Genomic DNA, 22,481 nt, shown 5'->3' with positions numbered 1-22,481 from the left:
CAGAATCATGACACTCTTCATGTAGACTGTCATATCAGTGTCATCTCTGCGCTCTTCCAATTCATTTTCATCAACTGACTTTTCTCCACCTTCTAGCCTTGAGCATGCGGAAGCTTCATAAAAGATTGCGGCGATCCTACTGCACTCCCACTAAGCATTTCTCAAGATGTCATCCTAAATTGCATGTGGAAGCACAGTTTGATGCAGAAAGGAGACATAAAATAATAGTGCATCCCACAGAGTTAAGACGCTTAGTTACATCATCAGTAGCGGCGCTAGCAGACCTCTCTTGTCACAAGCATGCATGAGCATGTAATCCGGAAAGTTACGCTCTCTTGTATTCTAGTTTTATATTCCATTCTGCATACTTAATCAAAGTCACCTCTGTCACTAATAATTTTTTTTATTCATTCTTCTTCTGCCAGAGGAATCATCTTTTCGAGGAGCCCCAACATGCCAAAAACTCAGGAATTTGAAAGCAAAAGTGTTTTGAGGTGTTCTCACACTTGGCCTCACAAAATTCAATCTGTGGCGTCCCGTAGTCACTCCCAACACCAGATTTAATGAATGACACAAAGTTTAACATCTAACATAACAGAATGTACAAGAAAGTCTCAAGGACATGTGCCCAGTTGTAAATAGGGAGTCAACTATTTTAATTCAAGGCAGCCGTTTTGGGTGAATTGCAGTGCTCGTATTTTGGCCAACTACCTGTTAAAGATGAAAGCTTTTTCTTTTTTTTTTTGCCCATACTGTCTAATTTGAGCTTGGCAATAGCGTCAAAGTTTCATCATTTCAAGGATTCGGCATTAATAAAGTTACAAGGGCCCGTTCAAATAGCTTTGCTGCTTTAATTCCTCTTTTAATCAAGTTGGATTATTTTCAAGTCCATTTTGTAATGCCCGTTGCTGCCACCAACAGGATCGGAGTGGAGCGGTAGCGCAGAGGTCTCCTCCATACTGGGTTGACATTCTAATTAATAAATGATGTCAAGTCTAAACAATGACCTACCTTCTCCCTTCTTATGCTTCCCGTTATTGATTCAATGGCCAGCTAAATGCTCTTCATCAATGATGTGACTTCATCCCACTCTAACTGGCAACTTTCGCTTGAACAGTGAGGAGTTCATTCAAAAACACATTTGCACATAAGTCTGCTGTCCGAGAAATGAGCAGAATTGATTCAGTGAGCTTCCTCACGAAATTCAAAGGTTTATGGTGCACTATTTAAAAAGTAGTGAGATACACGTCCTTGAGTGGATATCAAGTGAGGGATTCACTTCATGTGTTTTGTCCTGAATACGAACACCGCAGGCGTCATTTTCAGATCAATTCCAGTGGCATAATCAATTTGATTTCTTTCAGAGGACAATTTAAGTTAGTTGCACAACATTGCAAAAGGCTGGAAAATGTTTCATGTCATATAAATGGAAAGCTAAGCAGTAGATTTTAGAGAATATTTAAAGTTGGACACAATTATTTTTTTATATGCTAATGTATACATACACAACATACACAACAAACGACAAACAAACAAAAACAGCAAATAATTTTGTGAATCACTTTTTACCATTTGTTATTTTTATATCATTTTATAGAATTTATTTTACCCGAAAATTTCTTGACATTGAGTTCTACATTTTCAGGGTGCGAATGACAATACATGTGCCTGATTAATAACGATTAAAATAAAACATTCCCTATGATCCAAACTAGGGCCTGTATTTTCTATTTTACATCTATAAAATTCACTTATTAATAAACCTCTAAATTCCCATTTTTTAAAAAAACAATATATTCCTATTATTGTGCTGATTCAGCCACATGGGAGTCGTCAAAATATTAGAAACAGCTATTGGGATGGTGTGAATGGGCCAGTGTAACTATTGTTGAGGCCTCTGGGTATTTGCGAGGTGATTCATCAATAACATTCATGCACACTTTGAGACGTGTGTGAGTGTGTGTGTGTGTGCACGTGTTGGGATGGACCAGCTGGCCCTGCAGGAGGCCGCTTGAACCCAAGTACACATGGGACACGCGAGTCCTCAGGGACCGGGCAGCTTTAATGCGGAGAGCAAAGCTGATTAACCACTCACAATGTTGTCACCAAGGCCAATACACACACACACTGTTATATTCTGCACACAATGTTAATTTGTGTCAGAACCAAATTTTACACTTTCAAAAGTACACCCCTGCTTACTGTGCAGGTCTGAATTTTTCCACTGAGATTCATGAATTATTTTCTGAGGGACAATAATTTTTTTCCCTTTTTTCTCTCTCTCTTGACCCATGAGCCCCCACTTCCAGTGTTAATTGCTGCTAATGCTAACAAAAAAAAGGTGGTGCTTACTGACTTTTGATTGAAAAGTATTAAGAATCAAATATTAGCCGAGACATAAGTCTCGAATCTTTTTACTGGCATGTTGCCAGTTTTGCACACTTGAAATAAGTTTTCTTTCAAAAACTTAACAAATGGTTATTAGACTGTATAAACTTGTCACATCATGGAGTTGATTGGCGACTTCAATCTGTCTTGGGGTCAGTTATTAGTGTGGTTGCACTGTTGTTAATAACAATAAGCATGTTTCTAACTTTATATTTATATAACACCTTTGCATATTGGTGCGTATGCCTCTAACAGCGTCAATCAAAAGTGAGCATCGATTACCACTTATTTGCAGGGTGATGCACAAAAAAACTGCCACACAGTTTTGTGGATTGTGCTCACGTCAATCAAAAGTGAGCATTTATCATCGTTTTCGCCTCATTAGATGAGCGCAGGGGTACCTAATGAAGTGACCCACGAGTGATGAGTGCAGAAACTCTGCTACAGCCAATTAAGATTCAAATAAAGCAAAAGAGAGTCACGCTCGCTTACCTTTAAATAGTCATTTTCAGATCTCAAATCCTCGATTTCCCTCAGCAGTTCTTCCTCGGGTCCTTTGGGTTTCTTCTCCGGACCGGTCCGGGCAACACACACCGTAGCCTTAGCGGCGGGATTCAGCACCAGAGTAGCCGCCGTCGCAGGTGGTTCGGTCCGTAACGGAGGCTCTGCCCCCGGGTGATCCTTATCGCTGGAGCCTGTACCGGACTCTGCGTCGCTGCTGGCCACCGGCGCCAGCTCGGACGGGCAGTCCGACAGGTCCGAACTGCTGTCGGTCTGGCCAACCAGACCGGTCGATACCCGGACTGGGGAGCCATGGCCGAGGCACGCTAAGACGAGGTTCCCTTTCTTGGCCTTGGCGAGGATCGGACTGCTGGTCGCTTTAAATTCGGCTCCGGGGAGTCTGCTGGGCTTTTTGGTCAGTCCGGCCTTGGCGCCGGTCCTGGCGACCGCGGGGGGCTTCTCTTTCGCCGCGGTGATGTTGCGCCTGGAGCCGCGGTTCGGAGCTTGCTGCTTGCCGAGTTTGGGCGATTTGGGTCCGATGGCCGGCGGCTTCGCGGCGCGGGCGTCCTTCAGGAAAGGTCTGGCCGGGGAGGGCACTCTGTTCGGTCTCTTCTTCTCCGGCTGGCTCGGTCTGGTGTCGTTGCCTGCAGAGCCATTGGGGGTCTCCATCATACACCAGCAGGAGGAGAAGGAAAAGGACGGGGAGGCGGAGGAGGAGGGTGCTGGTGGCGGAGGAAACGCTCGATCCTCGGCACCGTGGGACGGGAACAACAGTTGCGGGGCGTCTTCTTGGTCTGGTTCGAGATGAGCATCCTGCGCTGTACCGCGCCTGCTAGTGTGCGCTCACTCTCTCGCTCACCAGGGTGTCATTGTAGTCCCCGCGGAGGAGGACGACTGCAGTCATATCGGATTAGCGGGGGAAGGAGACTGGCAGGTGGGCAGACATGCTGGCGGCTCAGGCGTAGCTAGACTCGCGCTCTCTCTCGGTTGCGGGTCTCCATCTCAATCACCTCTGCCTCGGGTCCTCTGCTACTACTTCTCGGTTGTGATTCGACGCGTCAGATCCGCAATCGCTGCGGTTGTGTGACGCCCGTGATTGGCTTCAGGGCGCATGCGTGGGTTGCCACGCACACGCGCCTACCTCGTGGGTTTTGGATGGAAGCAAGCCAGGCGCTCGTGCACACGCATACTCAGTTCACTTGATGCACACTCCAGCCAGGATTACAGCTCTGGATTATTCATAAATCGATCACATCAACCATGTGACTCATTCAAATGGCACCTGAGGTACATCTGCATCTTATTACAGGTACAACTAAAGTCATAATACATATGTTCTCATTCCTACTTCATTTCTATATTGTTAGCCTCATAACATAATTTATTAAGTCATTTTAAACTTTGTCACATGAATGAAAACATATCGCTGTCATAGACTCTTTACTTATATATATATATATATATATATGGTCAACTAAATTAAAAGTCATTTTGATTGGTTCTTGAGAAGGTACGTCACTGAATTGTACTAGCGTATCCAAGAGCTGTATCAACAAATTTAAGATAAAATAAGAAAATATTAGTCTCACAATGGAGAAATTCCCAATTCACAGCAGCAAAGTTATGAAAGGAAGAAGTGGAAGAACAAAATATAGGAGCTACTGTAAAGACAGCCACTCTCGCTGCACCATCTTCAGTTCCGACTGAATCAGATAAATATTATTAAATATAATTTTAAGGATAGCTCATTAGGAAGCAGTACTATGGAACGACACCCACCAAACAGACGGATTATGATACAAAAAAAAGCCACCCATATTTTTGTAAAGGGAGAATTAGGGAAACACACCTGATATCAGATCTCTTTCGATTGAGCTAGTGTACCTAATGTGGTTTGTCGACACATCAGTTAATCTTAATCAACACGACACTTGCTACATTGCTGCAGTAAACGAATGATAAACGACGGGAATAATCGGTGAGGCACTTTTGTTGTCTGCACACCTGCTGGCAAGAGAAACAAGTTAGCATGCGCACACACACACAAAAAAGCGATTGTCAACAGGAACACTCGCATGCTGAAAGGAAGACGCAAAACGTAGGAAGCAATATTTGGCAAGGGCAATGGAGACCACGCGAATCTGGTAATAAATATAGACATCTTTAATTTCATTAGTCCAAAAATGCCACAATAGTTATAAATAGCAAGAAATACAAATTGCAGTGAGAAGCCCGAACCTCTTGGAGATATCTTAAACTTAGTAGAGGAAGGGGGGGAGAAAAAAAACAGTATAAGAGAGCGGTAAAGGGTTAAGGGCAAAAATGCGTGGAAGCGTTCTTAAAGGTAACCGATACAAAAATGAAAACAGATCATTTTGTAGTGAAATGGATGATAGAACTCGCAGTGCTAACGCACATAAACATTCCTATTTTTAAAACAAAACAAACCGCAGACATTGAAAAAAATATATATATATAAATCAGGGCATGTGTTTCAGGCTCTTACAGTGCGTAGTGTGTGTGTAGATGACCAACATTGCACACCACACACATTAGAGTGCGTGGCTCGGCCCAACTTGATTTGAACCACACACTTGAGATCCCGACAATGGCAAATAGTGTTTTGTAACAAAAGGCCCCAAATGTGAAAAAAAACATTATGTGTGTTGATTTTTTTCCTTTTTTTTATGTGCACAGTTATACTCGGGTAGGCAAAAACACAGCGGGCTTGTCCCTCACTGTAAAACTGCTCCTCTCTGTGGCAAAAACGGATCTCTGTCATAACCGTCAACTTTTGCATGTCAGCTTCATTCCCAAACACATTCCGGAACATTCTGGCCATCTAACACTATTGGAATATCAACCACCTACTTGCTACTTTATCATCATTACAGCATTAACAAAAAAACAAAACATAATAAAGTGTGCTTTTGTCGAGCTGAATTAGTACGAAAATGAGTCCTAAATAAAATACGGGTTCTCCGGGGCTTCCCTACCTCAAAGGCACGTGTGCACGTGAGTGCACATCTGGTGAGGTAGTCCAAGTGAAGGTGGAAGGATGTGAGCAATGAAGTTGGAATTTCCTAATCGCTGGTGCCCCCTTGTGGTCAGTTTGGCACACTGCATGAGTGAGCTGAAGGATGTTGACTTGTTGGTTGATGCCTAAGGTTTGGCGCGGGACGCTGGGGGTCTCAGCAGCAGCGCACGCGAGGTGGGGGCAACTCTGGAGGCACTTCGGGTTCAGGCTGCAGGGACAGCAAGCTGCCAGAGAGCTCCTTGTTGGGAACCTCAAGCGGCATCTGGAGAGACGCAAGCAATGGTGGGTTAAGCGTGGTTTGTGTTTTTGAACAAACAGTACAACAATTGGCTTTTCCCACAAAACAAAGCTGTTGGACCTCCCACAAACAGCCAAGCCAGTGAGGTTCCGAGATTGATAAAAGATTCAGAGAGTACCAAAAGGTAGTGCTTGAGCTTGAGTGCCAGTGCGTCAGCATGTTAGTCCAAGTGTAGGTTATTTCTCATCTTTCGTGAAATATTGATAGATTTGTCGGCTGTTAGGAATAAACTAAAAACTGTGGAGAACCAATTTCTGTAAAAACAAGCATCCGGTTGAAGTAATCATTGCAATATACATCACCAAGATATAAATCGCCAAGTTTTATTGCAGGCATAAAAATGACTCTTTTGCAAAATGACCGAAATTAAGTTATCCCACTGAACTTCTCGGAGGCGCAAGTCGTCTTGCCTTTGGGTAGCTCATCATGACATCTACTAACCTTGCTGAGAATGTCATCCACGAGCTTCAGGAAAATCTCGTCTACGTTGCAGTTGTCCTTGGCGCTTGTCTCGCAGAAACGCATGCCGCTTATCCGAGAGCAAAACTGTGGCATACACATAAACACGCTCATTCGAATAGCATTAAGTGTTACTTGATGTTTTTTTTTAATGAAAGGGACACACGAGGTCGCTTCTAAACACTCACTCTCTCTCCTTGTTGCCTTGAGATGACGCGTTCGCTCTCGCAGTCCATCTTGTTGCCCACCAGGAGGAGCTCCGCCTCCTCAGAGGCATACTGAAGTATTAGGCAAAGAAGAGAATTTTTTTCAATTTTTTTTTCTTTTTCAGGACACTAATGAAACCCAAGGGAAAGGTTCTTCATTTACAAACACAATAATGGAGTCGGGTTGTTTGACCCCCCTCAGAAAAGTAAACTCATTGAGAAGTTTTTTTTTTTCATTGATGTTGTAGTTTGCAGTGTTGTGCAAGGAGAGCCCTTTCTAATATTTGACTAAGTATCGTTAATTTATTTAATGGTTATGTTTTTTTTTCAAACTGCTTTTGATACATATGAATGTATTTCTGATATTTTTTTACTTTTAATAAACTGCAAATGTTCTTAATCTTGTTCAATTGTGATGCTAATTAATTAACTTGATTTATTTTTATTATTATTCACTGCTAATAAGACTTTTTTGAACATTTAAATTTGAAAGATTTGGTGTTATGCTTCGTTATAACAATTTTATACAGTTATTTTGATCAAACAATTGATTAGGACCATCCAAAAAGGTTCCCATTAACTGCATGTCTCTATAAATTACACAACACTTCCAGTAAATTTCTAGTTGTAATTTGGGTACTGCTCATGAAGTGCAATGGGCGACCTTGTCAATCATCTTCATCCACTTGGGAAGGTCGTCAAAGGTCTCCTGCTTGGTGATGTCGTAGACCAGCACAATTCCCTTGGCGCCGCGGTAGTACGCCGACGTGATGCTGTTGAAGCGCTCCTGGCCAGCTGTGTCCCTTTCACAGTCACGTGGAAATTGAGTCATCAAGAAGGAGCGCTTTCAAACGGCCATGCGAAATCTATTTGCTACACTGCATTGACAGCCGCACTGCATCTTTGTCAATCAAGCTTCCATTCAAAGTGTGGACTTTTCAAAGGAGACGTATGATGTCATTTTTCACAATTTAATCCTTTCGGGGACAGCTTACTACAGTGGACAGCTTATCATGTTGTCAGGTTACAGGGTGCATGAAAGAGTTAAAACAGTTCCAAACTGTTTTGATAGCATGCCTGTGACCTGTCTGACAAAATACCCGAACGGGTACTACATTCATCGCGCTGTTATGCACTGTTGGGCCCTTGTAAGATTTAAATTTCACACTTGTGGGAGTAGATACTATCCGTTAAAAACGAAAATTTCCATAATAGGACCCCTTCAAAGTTGCAACGCATCCGATGGCATGGCCGACAAGCGTGACTGTACCTGTGGCACCCCCCCTGAGTCACAGTGAGGACAGCCATATTAGATGGCGTCGCCATCCCATAACGATGGTGGTGAGAGGCGCGGCTGTGATGGAAGCTGTTCAACATGACAAAACAGACATGTGGGGTGGGGGGTCGGGGTGCAGATGTGGGAGGGGGGGGTGTGGTGCTGGGGTGTGTGTTAGCTGACAGGAAAAGATGTGTTAATGACACAAGCGAGGGTGACACCGGCAACACATGCGACATCAAGTGCACTCAAAAAAATTGGAGATTGGGTAAGTAGCCATAATGAAAGAGTCGGGTCGTAGTGCCCTGAGATAAGAGCTGAATTTCTTCTGCGACCATGCTTGTATCTCAAAACTTTCATAAGCAGACTTTCCGAAGGCAACACTGTTTTATTTTTGTTTTTGTAAAATACATAAGTAGGGTCACTCATAACTCAAGGCACCACTGTATATGGAAGGCAATCTTGCGATACATCTTTCTTGTGTTGTCTCTTCGTGATTTGGACATTACATCTATTAATGAAACGACATTAATGGACACCTTCCATGACTATAAAGCACAAGAGAGTAAAAAAAAAAATAATTACACGTGACACAGCGTTAACGTGCATTGAGGCAGTAGTGAAGCGATAGAGCATGTGACACAGATAAAACATGCACAAGACTGATGGTGTTTAACAACTTGTGCTTACCAGATCTGCAGCCGGATCTTCTTCCCCCTCAGCTCCACCGTCTTGATTTTGAAATCAACTCCTAGGCGGAAGGAAAAACAGAATTTACAGGTGTTATCTTGACTTTGAATGTCGTTTGTGTCCGTGTGGCTGTCTTATACTGCCCCCCAGCGGCCAAGGCGCATAGCAATTCGGATACAAGGGCTGGAGAGGATTCTTGGCGATTCCATTTATTTCATCGGGAAATATGATTTCAGAAACATGTGTTTTGGGTGACCAGAATGGTCAGGGAACACGTAAGTCAATGCACTGCAGTTTTATGATGATTACAATCCATTATATTGATTCTGGGTGAGTGGAACAGAATGCCAGGGCAGAAATGGAGCTTCGTCATTATGGCAGCTGTCTGCATACGGGAGACTATTTTTGGATTAGACCCTGATGACTGAGTGCTGAGCTGTTTGGCTCAAAACAACAAACCAGGAACAGAAAATCTGACTGTCAGCATCTACGTTAAAACATTCAAAAACACCTTCGCGGTGGGGAATAATTATACTTTAAAATAGCGGTCGGTCACTCATCATAAGCAATAAAGGTAACATTATAAAAACATTTCTCACTTAGCTTTATGAGCTAAGTACACTCCGAGAGACGTGCTTTAATTCAGGCAGAGAACCTTATGGATATAACGTCTTCTGCTGGCCACGTTCATACATCTTTATTCTGTTATTATTAAATTATGATTAAACATTCAGCAAGTCACGTGAAACCTTAACCCGAGGGAGTCGGAAATAATAGACCACCACACAGATCCAGAATATTATCGGAAATCAAAACAGTTTTGGCAGTGTTTTGTTCGAATATTTTGAAAGCATGATTAGCACTATTGTTAGTTAGCCTTGGTTGGCTAACTTAAGAGATGCAAACATAACACAATTGGCTCACATTACATTCGATATTTGAATTATAGAATGTAACGATTTATTTCGCCCTTTGTTCCCCCAAGAAAGAGAAAACACAAATTTACGGAGAGATCCTCGCTACTTATAATAGACGGAGCCCGGCTTATAGTCTACTCCAATAGACAAAAGTTCTACGATTGTAAATCGTGATTAAAAACAGGACACCCAAAGACGGCGAGTTCTTTTTTTTTCGCCGCTCACCTACGGTGGACTTGCAGGCCTCGCTGAAGGTGTCGTCGGTGTATCGCTCCATGAGGCTGGTTTTACCCACGCCGCGAGAGCCGATAATGATGATTTGAAGCTTAAAGTCAGCGGGCCTGGGCGGCGTCTTCCTGCGGCGAGACTGAACCCCCAAAGCGGGCGACAAGTTCGACGAGTTCCCGCCGCTGACACCGCCGGCCCTCCGCCGAATGTCATATTGTGGATCCATCAGCGGATCCACATTTGTAATTAAAAGTTGAAAAAACACAACTCTGAAACTTTTTTATTTATCGTAACTTCGGTTAGTTCCCTGGGAGATTTGGGCAACTTCAATTTGCGCAGAGGATTGTTGTTGTCCAGCCATGAAACGCCGAAGTACGGTGACGTCACTTGATTTTCCAAACTATTTCCGGTTCCGTGGGAAATGTACAAAATCATAATTAAATATTTTCTAAAAACGCATTTCAAGTACGCTTGAAAGTAATTTTAATTAAATTTAGTTACATATTTAAACATCATCCATGATTTTTATTGGAAAAGCGAAGGAAGAGCAATCATCAAATTACAATGAAGCGAGTTCAAAATACACACGTTATTAAGCACTTAATGTTGAGTAATGTATTCAATGTATTCTTTCACAGGAAAGCTTGTTTACATTGCCAGTGCTGTCATATAGTACTACTTTATGTTTTTTTCGTTTCAGTATAGCCATGGTTTCGTGTGTGAATTATAAGGCACCTTTGGACAAGGGCATCACGCCGCTCCATTTGGTCCCTCGGTATCTTCCGTAGCCTGCGCAAATGTGTGACGTCACGTCAGAGTGGTCTTGCTCTCAGCTCATCCAAACAACGACGACTGACTGTTTCCGAATACTCGAACCGTCACTGAACGTCTTTCGCAGAGGCGCTGAACGACAGCATGGCTGCCCAGAAAATAAACGAAGCCCACGAGCACATAGCCAAAGCTGAGAAATGGTAATCGCTCTTCTCTCCACTGTCTTTAAAATAACGTTTGTTGCTAGCGGGTGGAGGCTAAAGGGCCACTGTTGTGGTTTTATGCGACAGATGAATGCGTGCGATAGATTGTGGTTTTTTGTTTATTTATTATTATTATATGTTATTTATTGCAGCTTAAAGACAAGCCTGACAAAATGGAAGCCGGATTTTGACAGTGCTGCCTCAGAATACGCTAAAGCAGGTAATGATTGGGGGTCTGGGGGGGGGGGCAGTACATCGGGGTACAAGCACACTGATTTTTACTACATAGTGCTCTGTAATGTACTCCTGTTGAAAAACACAGCAACAGTGGCACCCCGGGATATTCGCGGTTTTTTTAATGTATGAGGCCCGATGAGGAATATTTTGAGGCATTCACGACCCAGGATCAGGTCAGGAAGGAAAATGATACCTTAATACAGGAACGTAATACTCCACACCATAGAATTATCTAATGGGCAAATCTGTTAGACGCATTTGACAATTCTTAGTTGACATGGATCGCAAGCAAGGAAAAATGTTCCAATTGGGCCTGATTTTGGGAATACGTGTAACCCCGTTTAAATACTGTATTGCCTCATTTCCTTCCAGCCGTGTGCTTCAAGAATGCCAAGCAGTACGAGCAAGCCAAGGATGCTTACCTGAAGGAAGCCGAGTATCACACGGAGAACAAAACGTATCCTTAACTCATTCCTTTTCTTCACTCATTTTCCCCACTTGTATTTGTTTTCTTTCCTTAACTTGTCCCGTGCAGGCTTTTCCACGCTGCCAAGTGAGTGCCTCCTTATCCTTTCAGAACACACGAGGCAGTTTAGTGTTTGTTTAGATTTTTTCATGTGTTCATCTTTATTCCGCAGGGCGATCGAACAAGCGGGCATGATGATGAAAGAGCAGAAGAAGATGCCCGAGGCCATCCAGTACATCGAGAAGGCGTGCATGATGTACATGGAGAACGGGACGCCCGACACCGCCGCCATGGCGCTGGACCGTGCTGGGAAGTCAGTATGAAACGCACTAAAATCCGCAGATGTACCAAATGAAGGTGTCCTGTGAGGAGGCTTTTAATACAGCGTAATCTCCCGTGCACATTTTATTTGCGCAGGCTGATCGAGCCTCTCAACCTGGAGAAAGCGGTGGACTTGTACCAGAAGGCCGCTGGTGTGTTTGAGGTATTAATAAGACGCTCCCATATTATTTTTATTACAGTATTACTATCATCTTGTTATGAGTTTTAATTGCTATTTAATTGTGTCCCATGCCTGCTGTAGAATGAGGACCGTCTGCGTCAGGCTGTGGAGTTGCTGGGCAAAGCTTCCAGGCTGCTGGTGCGGTTAAAAAGGTAAAGAGTGGCAGCTCCGTATCTTTCGTCTTCCTAAGGCGTGGAATCGTTCAATGTCTCCATACGCGTGTGCACAAAGGTTGGATGAGGCCGCCGTGGCGCTGCAGAAAGAGAAGAACATGTACAAGGAGATTGAGAACTTTCCAATGTGTTTCAAGGTCAGTTTTCTTCTTTCCAAAAAATAAAAGGTGTCAGTTTTTGGAGGGCAGACTTCGGCCAAGGTCCAATTTAAGAATGGCACTGCATGCATTTCATTTACCAGTAAATATATTTTTTTAAGTAGAAAAGAAATGATCATTTCAAGAGCATTCTTTGTCATGCTCACTCTTTTTATTTAGTCTCTCCTCCACAAAGTGACACAATCAACTAACATATGAACAGAACAGCAAAAGAAGTGCATAAAAGTAATGTAAATAATGTATAAAATATAATCACCAGCTGAATGTTTGGTGTTTTTGTTCAGAAAACGACGGCCCAGGTGCTGATCCACCTTCACCGAGGCGACTACGTTGCGGCGGACAAGTGCGTCAGAGAGAGCTACAGGTGGGACGCAACGTCACGAACACATCACGTTTACCATCCACTCTCTGGTTGAAATCTCTCGCTTTTGAGGGAAGACGATGCGTACATCCGACAACATTGCAGCTCTGCTTACCTTTTGATTTCGTGATGACAGTGCGTACGCGTAGTCCTCTTGGTGAGCGGGCATTAGAGAGCAAACTAATTGAATAGATGTTGTTAAATTGTTGGATTTTTTTTTCCTTTGTGATATGTACCGTTGAAAGTCTTTTTGGGGTGTGGGGGGGTGCGCAGCCTTCCAGGTTACAGCGGCAGTGAGGACTGTGTCGCCATGGAGACACTGCTGCAAGGCTACGACGAGCAGGACGAGGATCAAGTCTACCGGGTGTGCAACTCCCCTCTGCTCAAGTACATGGATAACGACGTGAGTACCGCAGTTTTACGTCACGCATCATTTCACCGACGTTCAGCAACGCATCAGCGGTTCCAGTGGGTAGCTTTCTATCAGTTGTGTCAAAAAGTAAGAACATGAAATGCAGCTGTAATGGCAAAAGATTTCTGATATGCGTACTGACCTTTTAATACCACTTTTGTCTGAAGCTTACTGACAAAATAAGCACGATTCCAAGAGAATTCCAAGTTGTTGATTCAAAACAACCAAAGTCTGCTAGCTTCATGGTCAACTCAACTCAGTTCTATTTGTAGCTTACTTTAAAACGACCAACGCTCTTATACAAAGTGCTGCGCACGGAGCAAAGATAATTAATCGGAATATAAAACAATAAATTAATAAACAAGCCGGTAAAAAGCGAAGACTCAATGTAAATGAGACAGGCTATCGAGTAGCATTGGTTAACATTTGAACACAAACTATGCAGCAACACATGCGGACAGACAAAATAATACAGGTGTATTCTTCATCCTCAGCAAAATAAACTAGATATATAAAATATATCCATCCATCCACTTTCTAATCCGTTTATCCGGACGAGGATCGCGGGTGTGCTGGAGCCGAACCCAGCTTCCTGAACTGGTTGCCAGCCAAGTAGGGCATTTGAACAAAAGCTGACAATCTTTAGATGGCAAAGTTGTAATTGTTGTTTTTATATTACATTGGGTTTGCGATGTGCAGTACGCCAAGCTGGCCATCTCGCTGCGGGTGCCAGGCGGAGGAGGAAAGAAGAAGAAGGCCGCTGCACCAGGGGGCGCTAGCGGAGACACGGCCGCTGCAGCTGTGGATGAGGATGAGTACGAGGGGGGGCTTTGCTAACCTTATCCCACCTTCCGTTTAAGACCTTCACCAACTCTCTGCTGTCATGGCCGCAATGAGCCCATGTTGTGAGGGAAAAAAATACAAAGTTATACTACAAATACATCACTAGGTGTCGCAGATGAATTTTAATTTAAGGAGGAATTATGTAAATTGTGTCATTTCCAATCATTGTCACGTGCATGTGTCCTTTTGTTGTGCGTCTTGAGAAAATAAAATTGTAAAATGTGTGTGTGCAGTAGCTCTTGAATTAATTCAGAATCCCAATAATGCCCGAATGCTTGACTCTACAACCTCAATGCAATGCCAATGAATACAAACAGGTCAACGGTCAGATTGTAGACAGTTATTTCCTCTTTGTCTTCCTCCCAACTGTGTGCGGGCTACCAATTTTAAAGCATTTTATCCTAAAATGTTGAGTCATCTTACTGTTTATAAAGGAAATCACAATAGAGGGATTTTTTTTGTGCTCATGCCCCCGTGTACATTCCTGAAGAAGCTGCTATTGTATCTGATGTATATATGACATGCACATAGACAAATAAACAATCCATTCTGTGGGATTTAATCACTACTGTCTTTTCTAATTGTATCCATCATACATTTTTTTCTCTGCCAAGTAAATTTGGTTCTATCCTCGGGAAGTTGTGACGAAAAAACAGGAAGCTTTTTTTGTTTAAGGAAGTGGTTTGGATGATTGTTGGATGAGCTCACCTCTTTCGTTGATGAATGCTATGAATCCCTGCAAACAAGCGGAGTGAGGCACCATTTTGATTTTATTCGTCACTTCCATCACAGCCTTTATTATGATACACGTTCACATTTCGCTTCCTCTTCACCACCTCTTATGTAATGAAATGAACAATAATGAAGTGCTTCTCTCATGCTACAATGCCCTACTAATGCATAGTTTGTCTTTGCTTTTTATGTCTTAAACTTTTCATCCCCAATAATTGAGCGCCGTGGAACTTCCTGCTCATTTTGCCATCTTTTTTTTTTTTGCCATCACAATGGTGGGCCGACATGCCATCCATTGTGCAGTAAACATTACTTACGCGTCATGCCGTTCTATGAAATGATTCTCGTCTAAACAGAGCCAATGTGTCCGAACACATACAATTAATACGTGTGTGAAGAGCGCTTCCTGAGAATGTGTGTGTGTGTGTGTGTGTGTGTTATGTGGAAAAGAAAAAAAAATAGACACATCGTTAGCCTACTAGCAGAGTTGCCAAATGTCTTATTTAGATGTTTTCAGAACATGAGAAATATACAAATATTTTTAGAGAGCATGTTAGTATTTTGTTTTCTTGGTAACAGTAAGTTAAAATTGACTGCGGCAATTGTGCGATTAGGCTAACGAAACGAAGGACAAGAAGTGTCTCTCCCAAATAAACGTTCTTTCCTGCGCGTTCCATCCACTTGATTTTCATCCAAAACACATTATTTTTCAGTCTTGTTTCACTGCTGTTGTCTTTGTTTCTCTTTTTTAAAAAAAGGCAATGTGCCTTTTTTAAAGAATTTGAGGAGAAAAAAAAATACCAGCCAAGGTATTTTTAAAATTTGTTAATGTGTTTGTCTTCGAATGTTGTACATAAAATAACATTATTATCCCAAAGACAAAGTTTTTGGGTGGGTTATTTTACAAGACTTTCTTTTATTTTTATATGGAACTCTGGATCCCTCTTGTGATCACACAGCCTGAATATATGAAAGATGAGTGTGTGTGTGTGAGTGTGTGTGTCTGTGTGTGTGTGTATTAAGACTTCAAATAAAACACAAAGTGGTTCTCCCAAAGAACAAAACAAAAAAGAAATTAATTTTTTGTGTCTGTTCTTTTCTTGCACCCATCCACATCAGTCATGAAAAACTATTGCACGGTCCCCTGTTCCAAGATTTCCAATCAGAGAAGAATTGTGCTCATTAGTTGTGGGAAGCCCTTGTCAGAGGTCCTTGCGTGAGCATTTAAAAAAAAAAAAAATGGGGGCAGGATTTTTTTTTAAACAGGGTACAATGTCACAAAAAGTAGTCATCTCGTCCGCTAACAGCAGCACCAGCAAAATTTGTGCTTAAAAAGTCAGGAAAAGGCAGGCAGGTAGAAAAAGAAAATGGACACGCTCACTGCGTCTTTTCCCGGGTCCACTTGATCATTGTCTCGGGGGAGCGGTAAAGGAAGATGAGTTTGGCGTACATGTCCTCCTCCAGGTCCAGCTCGCCCGTCTCCCGCACCAGGAAAATGTCAGTGCACAGCTTAAGAATGCGGTCCACGTTGGGCAGCTCCTCGAACATGATGGTGTGGGAGATGCCGCTGAAGAACTCGCGCACAAACTTGCCGATCACCAGCACCACCGACGCATACAGGCCCATGATCCTGAGATGTGCACGCACAAAAGGCGGGAAACGATACCATTAGCACCACGCTCACATTGATTATATAAAATATTTGTTGTGTTTGTTTCCAAGTTTAGTTTGTTTTTACATTGGTCTGAAACTGAAAAAATAGTGTATTTATTGGTCTACATTTGCATCCAATTTTAAATCTAAAATTTAAAAAAAGTGTTGTTTTTTTAATCCAAAACAAAGATTTGAGTTTTATTTCAATTCCATTTATTTCCGTTGTTTCTCTCAAAATGTTAACAGGCATTTGTACCTGAAACATGCTGTTATTTCTCTTGAATACAACCCCTAAACCCGAAAATGGTAAATCATTTATTTAGCATTTTTGTGATTTAAAAAAAAAATGGAGATAGCTTCAGTTTTGATGTTATAATAATCTTTACATTTTGGAGAGAAACAACAAAACTGCATGTTGTTGGGTTTGGAAGATAAAAATAAAGGTGGAGAGCTGTTGCTCTGAATGTAGGTCAGAGGTCATACCCGTAACCGGCCAGGAAGCCCAGGCTGGGTGGGCTGACTTGGTCACTGAAGACGTAAAGCTCCAGACAGTCATCGTGGTTCTGACTCTTTTCGATGGGGCCGCGCTCCGTCTGGTTGACGATCCACCACTCCTTAACCTGACCTTTTTTTGTCCCCACTTGCCGCAGGCTCACACTGATGTTCAACATCTTGTCGTCTAGTAATGAATCAGAACACAGAAAACATGAGATGGTTCAGACAGGAAGTGGAGGTTCAATTGCCAAAATAAAGCACGCTACCTTTATAAAGCTGCTCGACAGGTTTGGCATCCGAGTCGCTGGGTGCTCTGATGTAGCGCGGGAAGATGTTCTTCAGCGTCCTGCGTGTACAAAAGAAAATGTGAACGGGATCGACTTGCGCTCAAGCTCGGCGATCGGTCCACTTACACATGCGATTGGCTGCTGTTTCCGTTGAGCAGCAGAACGAGCGCCTTCTTGGTGTCGTTGTGCAGATTGGTGACCCGTTTGCCGGAGGCCGTCTCGGCCTTGGCGCCCAAGCTCAAGTTGCGCTGCACCGACCAGGACACAGTGATGGGAAAGTCTTCGTCCAGGGCCAACATGCCGATGAGGGTATCCCTACTCGGGGGGCTGATGGTCCACAGAGAGTTGGAACTGCCCTTCAGCTCAGCGATCACCAGGTCGCCTGGCATGTATCCCCCCAGCCACTCCAGCGCCTTCTGGTGGTAAGAGTCACACAGATGCAACGTCAGTTTTCTTGCATACTCGCATTCAGATTTAAAGCAGAGGTTCCCACACACCCTCAAGACTAAATCATGTTCAAGTTTATTGCTAATTAATTGGAACGCACCAAACTCGCTCTGCCTAATATGTGACCATCAAAATTGTTTAGGAAGCCCACTCCAGAATTAAAAGGACACATCTTGCGACTTCTTTTGACAAACATGCACAGGTCTCAAAAAAATAAATCATTCAATGCAATATTGAGTTGACTATTGAATCACTTTATTTGTCATTATGCCAGTTTGTCAATGCCTTTACGTGAAAGAGAACGTTTCTACAGTATATTAAAAATAATTAGATTTTTTTTTTTTAAATGGGGGGGGGCTTTTACTTTTTTTTATTTCCAAGTTTTAAAAAAATGGGTTGTTATTTACAAATCTCATTTCAAGTTAACTGTACATTTGTGCCAGTGTGGGGGAAATGTTTTAAACCCAAAAGACAAAGAACACATTATTTTGGTGGTCTTTCTCTCCATTTCTTCTCCCCTTATTTAATTCAGAATTGGTCTGCGTGCCCAGATTGGGTCCAGACCACTAAGTGCCAATCTCTGTTGTATCGAGTGTGCATCGATAGTGAATTTGACAGCTTTACACTCATGGAAGAATTTAGTTCTTGGCACTATACTTACCTCGTCATCATTGTACAATTTGACGAAATTGGTAAAGTCTTTTTCTGAGACTTCCTGCAGTTGTTTCTGCTGAGCACTCATGGTGAAGATGGGCTGCCATGGACCAAAAGGCAAACATCAGGACAGACTTGACACTTATTTTGGGGAAGTTTTTCCTGCTCATCTCACCTGGAAGCCGGCCAGCGTGATCTCAAAGGAAACGTCCAGTGGCGGGTTGACCACGCCGGCCACGGACTTGACAAGTGACATAAAGAGCAGCGGGAACCACACGATGCAAATGAGCAACATCACGATCATCCCGCCCATGCCGTACTTCACCACCTTCTTCTTCTTCTGGCCTCGTGGCTGAGGGTACCTCTGTATGGGTGGAAAGATAGTTTTCTTTTGCTTGTTTGTTCTCTCTCTTCTGTCTCTTTAACTCTTTCAAACGACTTGGTTAAAACCAAAGGGTGATAATGCTATATTATCTTATAAGACATGTTGAGGGGTTGGGGGGGACAAGAAAAAAAAAAAAAGTTCAACCAGGAAATAATTTCAAGCAACACACAGCAATCGCATTTCTCGCTCGGCTACACTTCGAAAACGTCGGAAATGCATTTTATTCCGGCACCTTTTCCGACTCTCGCCAGCATTTGAGGATGAAGATGTGAGCGTAGATGTCCTCCACACAAATCCAGCTGGATAGAGAGAGCGATGTGTCAGTCCACACCCAGTCCATCACGGCACGCAGCTCTGTCAGGAATGGAACCATACGGAACCTGCAAACAATGGTTTGTTTATTTTCATTTTTGGGGAATGATTTTCTTTGTGCAAAGTGACTTCCTTACCCTTGAAAGAGGAAGAGGTTGACATAATTGTAGCTCTTGGTGAGGAAGTTCCCTAACACGCGGGTGGGATAACCGCACCGGATTTGATAGGCTGACAACCCAAAGTAGATGCACTTCACAAAATACCACATCTGAGCCACGGTGTTCTTGTTGAAACGCCTTAAAAAAATAAACGCATGACAAATGTCAAATGACATTTGACAGCGAGACGGTAAGTGGGTATATTCTTACTTCTCGGTGACTCCCGGCAGGATGAAGAACATCCAGAAGTGGATGCCGAAGACCAAGAAGACCTGAAAGATGACCTTGCCCATGACAGATTTGCGTAGGTAGAGGGCCCGGTCCACCACCATGGTCCCAAACTGAATGAGGACCATCACCAAGAAAGGTCCGGGGACTTGATCCTCTGACAGTGACGAAGTAATGTCTGCCGCCGAATGTTTCTACAAGAAACAAACATATTGTAGGATGGGAATTTGGGATGGAAAGTTACGATTTCCAATGATACCAACAGCGCCATTCTATGAAAATGTTCGGGGTGCACTTTATGCGATCCTTTGAAGACCTCAGTGTAAAGGTGACACCTACGCCAAAAGCCCAGAAGCCAAAGACTATGATGATAAAGTCAACGGTATCGGCGAGGAACATGAGCACGTAGACGTCAGTCACGGCGCTGTACTCGGGGTGGATGAGGTCATAGAAGAACTGACGCATGGGCACGTAGATCTCCATGATTCTGAAAAGCACCCATAGAGCTATATTAAATGCATTACATACAAAATCAAGAGGAGTCGAAGAGAATGCCTGAAATTTTTCCAAGACTGGTTTAAAAGGACAACGCGTTGTACTTCTTGACGGTGTAGGCTCTGGCCTTAAAGAGCTGCTCCTTCAACTTCTCCAGGATCATCTGCATCCTGCTCTTCTGATGCACGCTGGCTTCGCTGCCATCCTTGTGGCTGCTGCTGTGGGAGGTGACGCTTCCTGCGGAGTGAGTCAAGAACAAGAATTCAAATGCAAAGCCCGATTTTGGGCTCGAGTGTGGTAGTGGTGGTGGTGGTGGGCGGAATCCAATGAAGCACAAAAAGATGATCTCACCCCGCTTGGCTCGGGCAGATGAGTGCACAGATCTGTGTGAGATGTGTGAACCCCCACTCGAGCTAGTGCGCCGCTGGTAGGTGGGCTCCTGTGGGTGGTGCAGCTGCACGTGGCCTGAGTCGATCGAGGTCCCGAAGTTGATGGAGCGTAAGGTGTTCGTAGAGTCCCGCCGTCGCGCCGCCGAGGACACATTGGTGGTGGCAACGGAGGTGGGTTCCGATTCCCTCTCGCTCTCGTCCCTACGGCTCCCCTCATCCTCCGACTCGCTCTGACGGGATGCCTCTCTCTTCTCCTTTGGGTTGTCCTCGTCCCACAGGCCGTGGCACTATGATGGCACGTGGCCCCATTCAATACCACAATCAGTATGAAAAATAATAGCATTTGTGTTAGCCTATCTTGCTAACTGTAAAATAGAGGTGTACTGTAGTCATGTTAGCTCGATAAAGCTAAACGTGTATAAAATGCAAGTGTTATGTTAGGGGGGCTTAAACTAACAAAAGTGATATGTAACAGTTCACTGCATTAACAGTATGAAAGAAAATAGAAAATAATAGAATATAAAATAAAAAAATAATATAAAAATACAAAAATAGAAAATCCATTGTAAATGTTCACGTTGGCTGGCTCAAGCTAGCCATGTATGTAAAATAGAGATGAGCTGTGATCATATTAGCTAGCTAAAGCCAACACCAACTACAAACTAAATATGGGCTGGAGTGCAGTTAGCTTGTTAATGCCAACTGTGTAGTAAAATAGAAGTCAGCTGTGGTGTGTTAGCTGGTTAAAGCTAACGCAAATGTTGAATGGTAAACAACATGCAATGGATGTTAAGTTGTGCTGCACAAGTATACATTTGAAGTGCGCTGTAATTATGCTCGCTGGCTAATGCTAACTGTATATGTAGTAGAGGTGTGTATGGTGAGGCTATAGTGGTGCCTTTGAGGTGAGCTGTGATTATGTAAACTGTCTTTTACCTTGAGGATGGACCTGTGGAAGAAGAGCGCCAGGAGTTGGACCAGGTCGTAGTGGACGTAGCCATCCTTTTTTTCCACACCAATGATATTGGGCGGGTGGTACGGGTTGTCCTTCAGTAACTTGTTCTGGTTGAAGGGAAAGAAGCCGAACTGGAAGAAGTATTTGATGACGATGGTGACCTGACAAGCAGAGAGACACACACTTATGTAAGACCATGTTCATTCAATCTGTTTAACAGTCAATGGTTAGCTTTTAAAAGTTTACGCCGTCGCTAAATGCTCAATCCAAATAAAATATGGATTTGAAAAATAATTCTAATAGTTAAAAAAGTACTTCAAACAAATATTTAAAAACACAATCAATAAGACACGACGACTGAATCTCTTAAATGCAGGTAAAAGTTTGTCGAGTCAAGTTTGTCCTGATCTGATTTGCTTAGTCCCAATCACAAACTGTATAAAAAATGGACGATCGTTGAAATCGCAAGCATTTTTGTTTTATTTGGTACCTCGGTGTAGACGATGGCGGTCATCCAGTAGCGCTTGCTGGGCCGTGGTACGGACAGCATGGCCCACAAGAAGATGGTGACGGGCAGCACCAGTGTGGCAAAATTGGCCGACACCATGTGGTTGATGATTATGACTAGGAAGCAAACCATCTCAGAGTATGCCACCAACATGTTGTACAAGGCATAGCACAGCTGCAGAATCAGTGGCTGGCTCTGGTAGAACTTCTCTGACTGGTCCAGCTCCTCGTCATAGAACATCCTGGTGATAGATGGAGCAAAGCTGGGTTCCTCTGGGTACTGTGCTAGGTACATTGCTATTGCTACAACTGCGCGCATGAGCACATTCTGTTCGAGTCACGTTTAAAAATAGGTTCAAGCTCGTCCGGCTCATTTTAAAATCACTTAAGAATTGGTCCAGATTACTTACAAATGTTTGACGTTTTTACAGCTAATAAAAAAGCCAAATTTAAGCTCACCCACTAATTAAAAACATTTAAAATGTAAAACTAGTATAAAGCTTGACCATTTCAGTGGAAAACCAATTTAAAGCTTCTCCAAAGGATAAATGAGAGTTTATCTAATCAATCTCAAGACCAGTTTAAAGTGTGTCTATGTCATGTTAGAAACAGTTCACAGCCTTTGTCAAGATCATTTTAAAACCAGTCTAGGTTTTGT

At 43.1% G+C, this 22,481-nt stretch overlaps 4 protein-coding genes across 8 annotated transcripts in view; 1 reads left to right on the top strand and 3 right to left on the bottom strand.

Annotated features, from left to right (window-relative positions):
* Positions 1-4,327, bottom strand: part of LOC127616350 (microtubule cross-linking factor 1) — a 28,179-nt gene extending 23,852 nt beyond the window's left edge. For 3 of the 5 annotated variants that reach the window (XM_052087882.1, XM_052087883.1, XM_052087884.1), the window contains exon 1: positions 2,881-4,326. In XM_052087882.1, coding sequence (XP_051943842.1) covers positions 2,881-3,561 — 681 coding nt within the window. In that variant the 5' untranslated portion in view covers positions 3,562-4,326. Of the gene's footprint in view, positions 1-2,880 lie in introns of all 5 variants that reach the window. The other 2 variants (XM_052087885.1, XM_052087886.1) reach the window with 1 other exon arrangement.
* A 704-nt stretch (positions 4,328-5,031) lies between these two features.
* Positions 5,032-10,404, bottom strand: rab12 (RAB12, member RAS oncogene family). The gene is made up of 6 exons (XM_052087881.1): positions 9,998-10,404; positions 8,856-8,916; positions 7,554-7,692; positions 6,872-6,961; positions 6,666-6,770; positions 5,032-6,188 (listed from the first exon to the last, which is right to left on the bottom strand). Exons 1-6 carry the CDS (start codon positions 10,224-10,226, stop codon positions 6,081-6,083), a joined length of 732 nt encoding a protein of 243 aa, XP_051943841.1. The 5' UTR covers positions 10,227-10,404; the 3' UTR covers positions 5,032-6,080.
* Positions 10,405-10,786: 382 nt separating this feature from the next.
* Positions 10,787-14,688, top strand: napgb (N-ethylmaleimide-sensitive factor attachment protein, gamma b). The gene is made up of 11 exons (XM_052087878.1): positions 10,787-10,971; positions 11,127-11,194; positions 11,584-11,668; positions 11,747-11,764; positions 11,850-11,990; positions 12,095-12,161; positions 12,261-12,331; positions 12,411-12,489; positions 12,795-12,874; positions 13,145-13,274; positions 13,983-14,688. Exons 1-11 carry the CDS (start codon positions 10,916-10,918, stop codon positions 14,118-14,120), a joined length of 933 nt encoding a protein of 310 aa, XP_051943838.1. The 5' UTR covers positions 10,787-10,915; the 3' UTR covers positions 14,121-14,688.
* Positions 14,689-15,679: 991 nt separating this feature from the next.
* The window catches only part of LOC127616337 (piezo-type mechanosensitive ion channel component 2), a 44,718-nt gene continuing 37,916 nt past the window's right edge, over positions 15,680-22,481 (bottom strand). The window contains exons 39-52 of the mRNA XM_052087865.1: positions 21,807-22,065; positions 21,298-21,477; positions 20,324-20,648; positions 20,077-20,209; positions 19,817-19,964; positions 19,460-19,671; positions 19,229-19,387; positions 19,012-19,159; positions 18,570-18,758; positions 18,402-18,494; positions 17,420-17,709; positions 17,273-17,352; positions 16,995-17,190; positions 15,680-16,488 (exon numbers count right to left, since the gene is read on the bottom strand). Of these exons, the coding sequence (XP_051943825.1) occupies positions 16,236-16,488; positions 16,995-17,190; positions 17,273-17,352; positions 17,420-17,709; positions 18,402-18,494; positions 18,570-18,758; positions 19,012-19,159; positions 19,229-19,387; positions 19,460-19,671; positions 19,817-19,964; positions 20,077-20,209; positions 20,324-20,648; positions 21,298-21,477; positions 21,807-22,065 (2,665 nt within the window). The 3' untranslated portion in view covers positions 15,680-16,235. The remainder of the gene's footprint in view (positions 16,489-16,994; positions 17,191-17,272; positions 17,353-17,419; positions 17,710-18,401; positions 18,495-18,569; positions 18,759-19,011; positions 19,160-19,228; positions 19,388-19,459; positions 19,672-19,816; positions 19,965-20,076; positions 20,210-20,323; positions 20,649-21,297; positions 21,478-21,806; positions 22,066-22,481) is intronic.

The sequence above is a fragment of the Hippocampus zosterae genome, chromosome 15, assembly GCF_025434085.1.
Source record: "Hippocampus zosterae strain Florida chromosome 15, ASM2543408v3, whole genome shotgun sequence".
In the NCBI taxonomy this organism is placed as follows: domain Eukaryota; kingdom Metazoa; phylum Chordata; class Actinopteri; order Syngnathiformes; family Syngnathidae; genus Hippocampus; species Hippocampus zosterae.
The sequence above is the reverse complement of the archived record's forward strand: the minus strand, read 5'-3'. Positions and strand labels throughout refer to the sequence as shown.